The sequence below is a fragment of the Medicago sativa genome, chromosome 1, assembly GCF_051527215.1.
Source record: "Medicago sativa cultivar Bolivia chromosome 1, Bolivia_mono, whole genome shotgun sequence".
Taxonomy (NCBI): domain Eukaryota; kingdom Viridiplantae; phylum Streptophyta; class Magnoliopsida; order Fabales; family Fabaceae; genus Medicago; species Medicago sativa.
The window spans coordinates 74,612,785-74,626,181 of record NC_140749.1 but is presented as its reverse complement, the minus strand read 5'-3'; the positions used below and the strand labels follow the sequence as shown (position 1 = coordinate 74,626,181).

The 13,397-nt window shown below is 36.3% G+C and overlaps 1 protein-coding gene and 1 pseudogene across 2 annotated transcripts; one reads left to right on the top strand and one right to left on the bottom strand.

Annotated features, from left to right (window-relative positions):
* Positions 1–621: 621 nt before the first annotated feature.
* LOC146957361 (protein FAR1-RELATED SEQUENCE 5-like) lies at positions 622–3,518 on the bottom strand (annotated as a pseudogene). The gene is made up of 4 exons (XR_015023033.1): positions 1,341–3,518; positions 1,072–1,260; positions 939–995; positions 622–866 (listed from the first exon to the last, which is right to left on the bottom strand). The product of XR_015023033.1 is annotated as a protein FAR1-RELATED SEQUENCE 5-like (transcript).
* A 7,717-nt stretch (positions 3,519–11,235) lies between these two features.
* Positions 11,236–12,307, top strand: LOC146957360 (uncharacterized). Its single transcript, XM_085750341.1, has 2 exons — positions 11,236–11,244; positions 11,399–12,307. The coding sequence occupies exons 1-2, from the start codon at positions 11,236–11,238 to the stop codon at positions 12,305–12,307; spliced, it is 918 nt and encodes a 305-aa protein (XP_085606467.1).
* Positions 12,308–13,397: the final 1,090 nt, after the last annotated feature.

Here is a 13,397-nt window from a genome sequence, read left to right as displayed (position 1 = left end):
TGTCAGCACCATATCAGCTGGCAGCAGCAGTTCCGCGCAGCAGCAGCACATCAGGTGGCAGAAACCAGGCAGGGGAAGGCTTAAGTGTAATGTCGATGCGGCATTCTCGAGTTCCTTGGAGCCACCCCACACCAGGACCATGGAGCCACCCCACACAAACTAGCAGCACCCAAACCAAACACAAAATAATGATGTTGGGATATACATAAAGCATAAGGGCCACCTGTATGTTAATTAAACAAAAACAGCTGCTCCCATATAACAAAAGAACGCATACCCCTGCCTCATAATTCACATTGAAAAAACTAAGACAAAAAACTCCAGCAAGGCTGCCACCCCCCAATACCATACCATTACCTACACCACTGTTTGAAAAAAAAAAAACCAAAAGCCATAGCAGCCAACAACCGCGCATGACCAGCCCTTGAAGCATGAACTGGAAAAAAACCACCCCACAAACAAAACCAAAGACAGCTACTGCACCTTCAATTTGTGTGAGTGTGTCCAAATGTTTTACATTTGTGGTTTCCACACAAGTATTCATCCTCATTTTATACTTTGGTTCTAATTATAACAATATAGAATTCATTTACTTTTGAAAACAAGAAAAGCAAATGGATGTTTTACTTGCATTGACATTTGACAGCACCTAATCAAACAACAAAGAAATAGTACAATAATTGTAAAAGGGGCTTATGTAAAGCAACACCTAATTAAAAATTCATGATAACACTTAAATAACTAATCAAAAATAGCAGCTAATAAAAAAACTCATGTCAACACTGAATTTGTATCATAAGCTCTTCAACATCTCAGTACAACTATGGGCCTCTATTCAAGTCTCTGGTACCATCATCAAGTTGCTCCTATAATTTAAAAAAAGCAAGTTAATATTATATATATAGATTTGAAAGTGAATCGTATAATTTGAAATTTACCATCAATAAGCTAGTAAAACTAGCGACACCAAATTGACTAGAAGTTCCATCGTCTCCCTACATAAAAACCAAAATAATTTAAACACTAAACATAGTTAAGGTCAGTCACAAATTCAAATTGTTATTAGCTAACCATAGATGGTTGATTGTATGCATTATTAAACCATATAGGTGCCCTTGTAATTGGCGATGCAAATGGATGTTGACATTGTAAGTCACTAGTGTTGGACACAACATATTGCTTTTGACTTTGTGAAGCACTTGTGTTTGACACTTCATCCCGCCTCTTTATATTTTTGGAACCCTGCTTACCTTTGTTCTTCTACACGAAAAAAAGGAATATAAAGGTGAGCTTATGTAGTCAACAAAAACAAAAAATAAAACTAAATATATTAATAATACCACAGGTTCTTGAATTTGTAAAGCAATGGACTTCGCGCGTTTCTTTCTCTTGGCCAGTTTTGTTTCTACCCAACCTTTCCAACGTTTTGAACCCTTTGGACCTTCTTTGTTCTTAAACCCCTTTACTTGTGTTGCACCATCATTAGTACTTGATATCTCTTTAATATTGTTAGAGGTTCCATTCACTTGTTCAGTACTTATTTGCATATTTTGAAACTTTAGCATTTGCTCATCCAATTCATCAGCAACTTCCTTAAGAAACTCAACAGCTTCTGGACTTCTACATCCTTCTGTTACTATCCTACTAAAGCAGGGACAAATTTCCTTATAACATTGTGCTGGAGATAAATCCAAGTCTTCTACCACATGACTAACACCAATAGTTTGTGAAGCTCTACTTCTTGCTATCTTTGTCCACCTCTTTAAAATATAAGGCTCAGGCACTGATGTAACGTCCATATGAATGAAGACTTTTAAGCAATGACAACAAAGTATGTCAAAGCTCTCAAATTTACGACAAGAGCAAGAAATTGTATTCTTTTCCAAATCGAAGGTCACTCGCCATTCTCCCATATTCCTTTTCTTGGCAATAAGTAGATGATAATGATGTTTGTATGTCCATGCTTTTCACAAAGCATGCTTCAAACAACTCATACTCACGTTGGAATAAGTCGAAAATAGTAGGATTATAAAGCTTGGACACTTGTTGCAAAATATCAGAATATGAGTTCTTCAGTCTTGAAATTTTTTGGCGTGCTTCAAATTCACACTTCAATTCTTTATACCACTTTTCTTCTACAACATCTTCAAAACGCTCACAAAATTTAATTAAATCCAAGTCCTTACTCATAAAATTTTTAATATCTGCATTCACACTTTCACTAAGTTGAGTGTTTCGCATCCCTAATGTCAAAGTCTTCTTCATGTAACAAGATGCCCATTTCTCCTTTATATTGTACATTCTTTGCAACCAATCATTTTTCTGAACACCATACTTTATAAGGAGGGATGTCCAACCATCTTCAAATTGTTCTTCATCTTCATAACCATACATGCATTTCTTAAAGTCAGTAAGAAAATAAGATTCCCCCTTCATTAAATTTCCTAAGTGTTTAATTCCATTTTGCATCAAATGCCACGTACATAAACCATGGTAAGCTTCAGGCATAACCTCGGCTAATGCTTTTGCCATTGATTTGGCTTGATCAGTAAAAACTGTTTGAGGCATTTTCTGCTTATGTGCTTCTAGAAATGTCTCAAAGAGCCACTCGTATGACTCAGCAGTTTCGTCGTATAATAATGCAGCTCCAAAAATTATGGCTCCTCGATGGTGGTTAAATCCCGAGATGATTGCTAGTGGTCTGTGCGAACTATTTGTGCAATATGTTGAATCAAGAGAAACAACATCACCAAAATAAATGTAATCAATCATCATCCTAGCATCTGCCCAGAACACATTGGTGATCTGATCTTTAATATCTAGCTGATAAGCATGGTAGAAAGTTGGATTTTCTACCGTCTTTCTTTGAAAGTATTGCAGTAAATAGCCGGCCTTCCCTTGTACCAAACTTCTTTCTCTTTTTTTCCGAAGATAATTCTTTTGATCAAGACGAATAAAACCCAAGTTAGTTCTGCCTCCTACTTCTTTACTCAGTAAATCAAACGATTTCCTTTGTTGTACACCGACACTATCAGCTAGTTCAATTTGTTGACAATGAGTTTCAGAAACCTTTCGTTGAGAAGACAACATATGAGTTGTTTCTGGCAAAAGTAACTCGTGGTTGTGGTCCTCCACAAAATCATGCACCATCAATTTTCCATCCACATTCTTAAGTCCTAACCTTGCTTCACAATTTGTTCTGGTCTCTAGTCTAGGATTCTTTGTTTTATGATCTCGCTTGTCTGGCTTTCGTATGCCTTCTTTGCAACAAACAAACCTACAAGAAACCGAACCATCCTTTTTTCTGTGTGTATAATCTTTCCTCACTCCGAATCCAACCTTACCACCGTAAGTTGTCCATAACTCCCAAGCATCTTCAAAGCTACCGAAAACCATGTCTACTTTTGGCTTCCAATCTTCATTCACACCGTAAGTTGTCCAGAACTCCCAAGCATCTTCAAAGCTACCGAAAACCATGTCTACTTTTGGCTTCCAATCTTCATTCATCTTGTATCAAAAGTCTTAAAAATTCCTAAAAACAAAAAATGTATATCTTATTTGCGGTAGCCAAATGTATACCTTATTTAATTATAAATGAGCATAAACAATCTAAATTATCGTAAAAGAGTATCTATAACTCACAAAAGAAACAATTATACATGAGTATAAACAATCTAAATTAACGTAAAAGAGTATATATAACTCGCAAAAGAAACATATATATAATATTTAATGTATCACATTTTAAAATCAATTCTCAACTCTGTGGTTAGTTTTTTGTAATCATAAAAGTGAATGAGGACAAACATGTGAAATAATTTGTTTCAATTATATAAGTAATGAGGACAAGCATATGAAAAATATTACATGTAAAAGAAATGGATCAGCATATGAAATTACTAATGACCAATGGAGAAAAAACAATAGACGTACCTGAGATTTGAGATAATCGAAAAAGTAAATAAGGGCAATTGAATATTAGTGTTCTCTATGGTTAGTGTTCTTTGAATATTACTCTGTGGTTAGTTTTTGCAGCATCAATGAATAACTTCCCTGGTAGAAACAAAATAACGCGCGCACGACATGCCGTAATTGGGTAGTTTCAATATTTTAATTTTTATTAATTATTTATTTAATCCAATGGCTCAGATTTAAAAGTAGACATTGCAGCAGAAGTGTCATACCCCAATTTTTGACCTAACATCCTACATTCATACATTGTCTGACCCTGAATAGTCTTTGACTTTTCAAAGGAAATTTCAGCAGAAAGGTATCTTAAAATACCTCATGTTTGGTTCCGAGTCGGACCCTCTTCGCTCTTTATATTTTTGTAATTTTAGTTTTCTTTATTTTTTTTCTTATTCGTTATTTACTCTTTAATTTCCATCTTTTATTTAATTTTATAATTTTAGTTTTTATTTCCAATTTTTATTTTAGCTTTTAATTAGTCATTTTTCATATTTTATTTTAGTCACTTTTTTTTTATTGTCCAAGTAAAAAAAACCAAAGTGTCAATGAGTCCAAAATTAAGTGTCCAGGGGTCCAAAATATTTTTCCTCCAAGCCATGCCATAATCAGTGCAGAGTCAAAACTTTCTTCCCATTTTTCATCAGGAACGCGTTTCATCATCAATATCTCTTCTCACTTTTTTAATTTGTTAGTCATTTTTTTTTAAACTTTTAGTTTTTATTTTTATCTTTCATTTTTATTCAGTCTTGATTTTTATATTTTCCATTTTACCATTTTGTTTTTATTTTTTTTGTTTAATTACTTCTTTAGGTTTTTATTAACTTTTTTTTTAATGAGTCCAAAAATTGTCAAAAAATATAGTGTCAATGTCCAATTTTTTTCTTTCTCAAGTGTGCCACCAATCATGCCATTTTTACATGTCAACTCTCCCATTTGAAAAATCATTCAAATCACATTCCAAAACCATCAATCTCATTCAAATCCCCATCAAAGTGCATTAAACCAATTTTTCATTTTTCATCAACCTTAGAACCTATAAATAGAGCTCTCATCCTTCACAATTTCACACACAAAAAGTTCTCTTGAGTTGTCAAAGAACTTTTCTCTCTTCTCCCTCATTTAGCTTGTGTTGACGAGCTATTCTTTTCTTCTCCCTCTTTTTCTGTCCCTTCGGAAAAGTCCCTTCGGTAATTTTGTCCCTTCGTTTGTCCCTTCCTTTTATTTTCTTTTATTTTTTTTTGCATTTTATTTCTTTTTTAGCATTTTTTTATTTCTATTTAGCATTTTAATTATTGTCATTTATTTTCCAGCAGTTAGAATGTATTTAGGTCCAATGTAAATATAAATGAGAAAAAGTGTGTGTGTGTCTTTTTATTTCTTTTACTGCTTTATATATCGAAAAATGCAAAAAAATTAGATTAGGTTAGGAGATTTTGTGGTGATCCAACGTCACTACAAAATTCTCACGCTTTTATTTTTATTGCTACGTTAGTTTATTTTATGTTCTATTCAATATTCAAAAACAACAAAAACATGCAAATAATCAAAAATCACAAAAAATATTTTCACAATAAACCTTGATTTTCAATCAAGTGATCGTTTTTTTATTTTCTTTCTTAATCAAACTTCAATCAATTTAATCATACCTTGAGTCCATTTTCTTTTAAATTAAAAAAATACAAACCAAATCTTATTTGCCACTTGGCTTTTTATTTTAAAACCTTTTTCTAAACTAATAAAAAAACCACAACAAATCAAACGTCAATTTCTACCCCGAACTACGAGGTTTTGATCCCTCACGGGTACGTAGGCAGAGGACACTCGTCCTTCCAAATCAATAAAATGTAGATAATTAGGTCTTCCTTTTTTTAATCATTTCAAAATTTCATTTTTAAAAAAAAGCAAGCAAGTTTATAGCACAAAAAGTTAAATAAAATCAAGAGGTTCTCGTAGAGTATTACGAATATTTAGGGTGCTAATACCTTCCCTAAATATAACCAACCCCCGGACCCCCCAATTTAAATAATTTTTTTTTCAAAGTCGTGAAATAGTTAGTGAGTCAAAAGCTAATCAAATAGCCTTGATCTCCGAAAAATGACGCGACAAGAAGATTTTGCAGCTGAGGATCCGAATCGCTATAATTTTCAATACAATCCTGTCTTGGATACAAAATATCATTTGGCTACATGATATAGTAAGTTCAAAATTTGACAGCAAACATCAAGCATAGACAATAGAAAATAAGACGTGTTAAAAGTATCACAAAATCCATTCATTGACGGTTGAAATTATTCTTTTTTTTTAGAGAAAGTAACCTATATCATTTCATTAAAAATTAATTCAGTAATACATGTTGGAATTTCATCAAAGGTACGAAAGCTAGAACTAGATGTGGCTGCCTTAGCTAATGTCTGTGCAACCTCATTTGCTTGCCTCCTAGTAAACTCGACATGAGAGTTTGTTAAGAACGACCTACATAATTGGATACTACTATCCATTATGGAACTAAATTCGGTGACATCTCCTCATCCTTTGTTGAAGTAATCAGCTACTCTTTTCGAGTCAACTTCGAAATCAACATTTTCAAGTTGAAGTTCATGGATCCATCGAATTGCATGATAAAGTCCCAACGCCTCTCCAACATCAACAGAGCACAACGAAGAGTGCCACATGATTTTTGAGCGGACATGGAATCCTGCTGAATCTCTAATGCACATGCCCAAGCCAACCTTGTTGTTGACACCTGAAAAAGAGGCATCACCATTACATTTAAATCTACCACTTCTAGGTTTCCTCCATCTGATATTTGTTTCTCCGTCAACTGCCTGATTGTTGTGATTGCGAGGAAGAGTGATAGGAGTGTGACTCTGACTTGTCGAATTTTGCTTACGATTAGCACTTCTCCAACCTTCTAAAAGATGAAAAGCTCTTGCCAGGATGGTTGTGGTTGAGTTTGACACTTGTTGCCACAACTTACGGTTTCTAGCTTTCCAGATACTCCATATAATGGTTACAATGTTCTCTATCTGGGCTATAGATAGTATTCGTAACAAATGGAATATGATATCTGATGCATTATCAAACTGGTTCAAAGATGGAGATATCAGGTGCCAAACATTGGCCGCATTCCAAACGTCGATAGCCGCCTTACAGTGAAACAATATATGATAATTGTCTTCATGGGGATCTTCACACATAACACAATCTGAAGGGTAATTAACGCCTCTACTTCGTAACTTTACCCTCGTTGGGAAACAATCCCTACAAATTCTCCACGCCAAACTCTTAACTTTAGGTGGTACTTTCAGTCTCCATATACCACTCCAATAATCAAGCTTTCGCAGATGATTGTTATTAATTATTTCTTCAATACACATGCGATAAGCACTTCTAACAGAATAACACCCATTCTTCTCCGTTTTCCAAATCAACTTATCCGTGTGGACTTGTTGGTGTAAAGGGGTATTCAAGATATTATTGGCTGTTTCTGTTACAAATAACTGTCGAACCAATTGTTCATTCCAAACTTTAGCATTTTGATCCATTAAGTGTCCAACTGAGTAAGATTGAAGAGCCAGCATGTCAAGTCCAACAGGAGGAATACTAGACCCTTCCTCAATCCATGGCTTACTACTAATAGGAATGTTAAATCCCGAACCAATTTTCCAACGGGCACCTTGCCTGACAGCCACCTTTGCGCTGAAAATGCTACGCCAAACAATGCTTGAGACAAGACTATCTCACTCAATTTGTAATTGCCAACCTTATTTTCCAAGCATGGCAACATTAAATGCTGCCAAGTCTTTGCAACCCATACCTCCATGGTTCTTATGTACTGATAACTTTTCCCACGAAAGCCAGCCCATCCCTTTGTTATTTGCACCTCCATGTCCCCACCAGAAAGCATTCATCATCTTTTCAATTTCATCCAGAAGTGAGTTTGATAATCTGAAAATACTCATAACATACGAAGGAATAACTTGAAGGACGGATTTAATCATGACTTCCTTTCCTGCTTTGGACATGCATTTGCTACTCCAGCTGCTGATTTTCTGCCACACTTGATCTTTAATGAAACTAAACGTTGCTTTTTTGCTTCGCCCTACCATCGAAGGCAAACCAAGATACTTACTAGTACCTAACACCGCATGAACCCATAAAATGTTGGTGATAGATTGTCGCAGCAGGTCTTGGATATTTCTTCTATAAAAGATTTCTGACTTAGGAAGGCTGATGGCTTGTCTTGACGCTGCCTCATATCTCGTTAAAATCGGCTTCATCACATGTACTTTTCTATCCTCCGCTTGGAAGAATAAGAAACAATCATTAGCAAAGAGTTAATGGGACACCCTAGGTGCACTACAACAAATGCGTACACCTTGGAGATCTTCTCTGTTTTTAGCATCTCTGATCAACGCAAAAAGACCTTCAGCACACAGAATAAATAGGTAAGGAGATAACGGATCACCTTGCCTTAGACCACGTCCTGGAATAATAGGTCCCACCATTTCTTTATTCACAATAACTGAATAATCAACCGTTTCTACACACATCATAATCCATTGAATCCACTTATCAGAGAATCCCATCTTGTGCATAACATCCTTGAGATAGGACCAGTCGATCCTATCATAGGCTTTACTGATATCTAGCTTCAATGCAACACTCTTATCATTGCCCTTTGTCTTTGTCTTCATATAATGGACCACTTCAATAGCTACTAAAGCGTTATCCAGAATGGATCTTCCAGGTACGAAGGCTGGCTGTGAATCGGCAATACACTTGTGTAAAACTTTCTTCAGACGATTTGCAAGGACTTTAGACAACAGCTTATATAGAACATTACATAAACTTATAGGTCTCCAGTCTTTAATAGTTTTTTGATCAGTACCTTTAGGGATTAGAGCTATATTTGTGGAGTTCAAAGAAGGAGGAAATTGCCCTTCATTCAACCATTGACAACACTCCTTATAGATATTGTCACTGCATACCGACCAAAAGTGTTGGTAGAAACCAGGATTGAATCCATCAGGTCCCGAGCATTTGCCAGGCTGCATGGAAAACATAGCTTCTTTAAACTCTTCTATACAAAACGTGGTTGTTAGCTGGTCATTGTCTTCATTATCTAAGACTGGATCTAACAAGTCAACCACTGGGGAACGAACACTTTCTTGACCCTCAAACAGTTCTTCAAAATAATTCTTCGCAATAGATCACATTCCTGAATCCTCTGTAACACGGATTCCTTCGTCAGTGTCGAGAGAAAGTATTTTGTTAACTTTCTTTCTAGAAGTAGCAGCAGCATGAAAGAACTTCGTATTCAGATCTCCATCACGAAGCCAGTGTGTCTTTGCTTTCTGTCTCTAGTACATATCCTCCTGAACAAGTAGGTGGTTCAGTTTTTTCCTTAAGTTGTCGAACTGAACCTCATCCTGAATACCATTAACACCACGACTTCTACTAAACTGATGTCGACATTCTTCAATGTCTTTTTGGAGCTTGTTGCAATGAGTTTTGTTCTAATGCATCAAATCTTCTGCACATGTGGATAATTTATTTATGACACTATTTCTCGCACTCCCGAGCCAACTATTATGAACCACCTCATTAAGACCGTCTTCTATTCTCCAAGCATTTTCAAATTTAAAAGACCTTTTAATTCTGTGAGATCTTACCACCGGTGTTCTATCCAATAAAATTGGGAAGTGGTCAGAGGATGGAGCAACCAGATTTTCTAGTTTAGCAATGGGAAACAGCTGCATCCAAGAATTATTTGGTAAAGCCCTATCCAAGTTTTCTTCTACAGCACGAGGAGTACCCAAACTTTTGAACCAGGTGAACGGATAACCTTCCATATGAACATCTACTAGATTCGCATCTTGAACAGCTTGCCTAAAACCTCTAATGAGCCAATTAGATCTAGTGACTCTTCCTTTTTTCTCGTCGACATTAAGAATATCATTAAAATCCCCCATCCGGCACCACGGTAAATTAATACTGTTAGCAAGACGACGAAGAAAATTCTAAGAGTCTCTTCTACTAACTTCCGGGTAACCATAAAAGCCAGTAAAAATCCAATTCCCATTACTTTCTTCAATTTTAGCACTAATATGATTCGAAGAATAATTGACTATACTACAATTTATTGTATTACGCTAAAATAAAGCAACACCCCCTCCTCTACTAACTCTATCAGGAGCAAAGCAAGAATCACAGCCTAACAAATAACGAAATTCCTCGATTTTATTAACTTGAACAATAGTTTCACTAAGGAAAAGGATATCTGGTTTATAAAACCGAACAAGGAATTTAATTTTAGGAATTACACGCAGGTTTCCCAGGCCTCGACAATTCCATGCTACAATACTCATTGGTCCTGGCAGGCCTGGTGACCAAGTCCCGCCGATTCGTTATTTTTTTCAAAAACTAGATTGTTAAAAACAACCACTGCTTTCTGCCCCTCCTTTCCTTGTTCGCCTTCCTCAGCAAAATCTGTTATGGACATTTTTTTGGGCCCATTTTCTTCTTGAGCTGGCCCCACGTGCACTAGCCATAAAGGAGCCAGGCTGCACTGGGCTGCGCAACAGAGGAGGCTTGCGCTGCTTCCCATGAGTTTGTATAGCTGCTGGAACTTTGTGCAATCCAGCTTTGTCCCCAAAAGATAGGGGGCAAAGCTGATGATTGGTCATTATTGCCTTTACTCATCAAAGTTTGAAACTGGTCCACCTTCTGTACCTGTATGACACAATTATTATTAATAAAAGCAGCATTGATTGGCATATTGGTGTAGATTCCTTAGTAAAAAGTCTCCTGTAATCCGTGCCAGTCATTTTGTAATGAATGCTTAATGATTGTTGTGCTGATTTCTGTCCATGTGGGACCACCTGCTGTTGAGTGTTACTCCCTCCGTCCCTTAATGTAACCCCCCATTATCTTTTTCACATTTCTTAAGAAAGGCTGGTAGTGCAGTTAATGTGTCTGTTTTATAGTACAATTTTACTAAACTACCCTCATTCCATTATTACTACTTAGTACTTCTTTCAATTTTTTTTTTATTACTACCTCGGTTGCCTTTAATACTTACACTCATTGTACTTTTTCAATGCACATCAAGCACCACACCGCCATATTTATGTCAACGCCTCCTTTTTTTCTTTTCCATTTTTTTAAGGGAATTTCTTTCTTTTCCATTTAGTGACCTTATTCCACTTGCCAATTGCATTGGTACTAAAGTTGACTATTAAAATTCTGAAAATTTCCAACCAAATGGCGCCAGTATTTTGTTTACTTCCAATTTTGCACTTACACTAGCACTCTATTTGACTGCTGAAATTCTAAAAAATTCCCACCAACTAGCGCCACTTTTTATTTCAAAAAGCCAACAAGCTAATGGTTTGACATCACCTATATATTTGGGTTACCATTGCAGGTACAAGACATCGTTAAAAGTATTTGGAGGAGAACAAAGGAGGTGGGTGATGTGTCTCACAAAAGAACAAAAAATTGTGGAAGGAAAAGGGTTCAAATTGAACCCACTCAATTCTGTCAAATACCATTTTCAAAGAGGTCCACCCTACGAGATTTAGCCGAAGCTTTGAATATTAGTAAGTCAGCATTGGCAAGATTGCTAAAGCATGGAGTTATAAGACGCCATTCAAATGCAATCAAACCGTATTTGAAGGATGAACACAAAATTGCAAGGCTAAAATTTTGTTTGTCAATGTTAGAAAATGAGACACTTCCACATGATCCAACTTTTAAAACTATGGATAATATTGTTCATATAGACGAGAAGTGGTTCTACATGACTAAAAAGTCTATGAACTACTACTTGCTACCTGAAGAAGTTGTTCCAGAGCGCGCTTGCACAAGTAAAAACTTCATCGGAAAGGTAATGTTCTTAGCTGCAGTTGCTCGTCCAAGATTTGATGCTAATGGTAATGAAATTTTCGACGGAAAAATAGGAATTTTCCCTTTTGTCACCAAAGATCTAGCAAAGAGGACAAGTGTGAATAGAGCTGCCGGCACCCTTGTAACAAAACCCATTTCTTCGGTCAATAGAGAAGTAATTAGAAAGTTCCTACTAGAAAAGGTCATTTCTGCTATAAAAGAAAAATGGCCAAGAGATGCGATAAATCTTCAACATGCTCATCACCACTTTTTTGTATTCTTTTTCTTCATAGCTGTCATTTTCATACTCATATTCGGGGAACTTCTCAATGTGCACACCTTGGACTTCATCTTCTTCAATTTGTTTGGATTGGACTTCATCTTCTTCAGCATGTTTGCTCAAATCAGACTTTTTCACCATAGAAGCATTTTCTTGAACTACCTCTGATGCAACACTATCATAGGAATATTCCACTACCTCCATTGTAATGTCAAAATCATAAGAATCTTGGACTACCTCTGATGCAACACTATCATAGGAATCTTCAACTACCTCCATTGTAATGTCAAAATCATAAGAATCTTGGACTACCTCCATTTGTGTCGTAGTACTAGTGTGGTTCTGATAATAACAATGGCTTCTCATTTTATACTACTCCTACCAAACTAGAGTAAGGTTATCAAGAGTCACTAGGGTGTAATTATTACGGATGCATGCAACGAGAATTAAACTTTTTTCTCTTCCCGGTGTGGTTAACGGAGATAACATGAAAAGCCAATTTATTGTAATTTTAGAATTACTAGAAGTAGCAGAGTATTAAATAAGGGTACATTTGAAAAAAAATTATTAATGCGTGTTGTAATTTGAAAATGGGGTTACATTTAGGGACAAAAAAAAAATCAAATGGGTGGTTATATTAAGGGACGGAGGGAGTATCACACAAGACAAGTCTTGTTTTGCGTGTGCTGTCTGGAGGTTGTCCCTTTGTGGGGCCCTGCTGAGCACACCTTCCTCTACTTCCTTTCCTTTGGCCCCATGTAGGCCCCTCTGACTGTCCCCCACCATAGAATTTTGTGGGCTTGCATTTTTTTTGTTGGGCCTCCAAATCTATCAGCTTCCAAAGCGCTTCTGCACCTCCCCCATTTACATACAGAAAGTCGTCCTTCTCCGTCATTCCTTCTGCTAATGCTTGATTTATTTGATCCGACTTTGTGAGGTTCGGAGCAAAAATCTTCTTCTTTGTTGTGACCTCTTTTTTCTTGGACCCACCATTAATCTCCTCATTTGGATCAATTTCTGTTCACCACCTTACCAGCCCCGTTCCATCCGAGCGTTGACATTCCATGAATTTGAAAAAATTTAAAGCTCTTGATTGCACATCAATGCCAACTTTAATGCAACCATAAAGTTTATGACTTGAATTACCATCAATTGTTGTTAAATGACTGCTTTGAATGCCATTAATGGATGTACCTTCGTCATTCCGACCACCGGAATTCTTGCTCCGGCCGTCAACTATCCATCTACTCTCCACCTT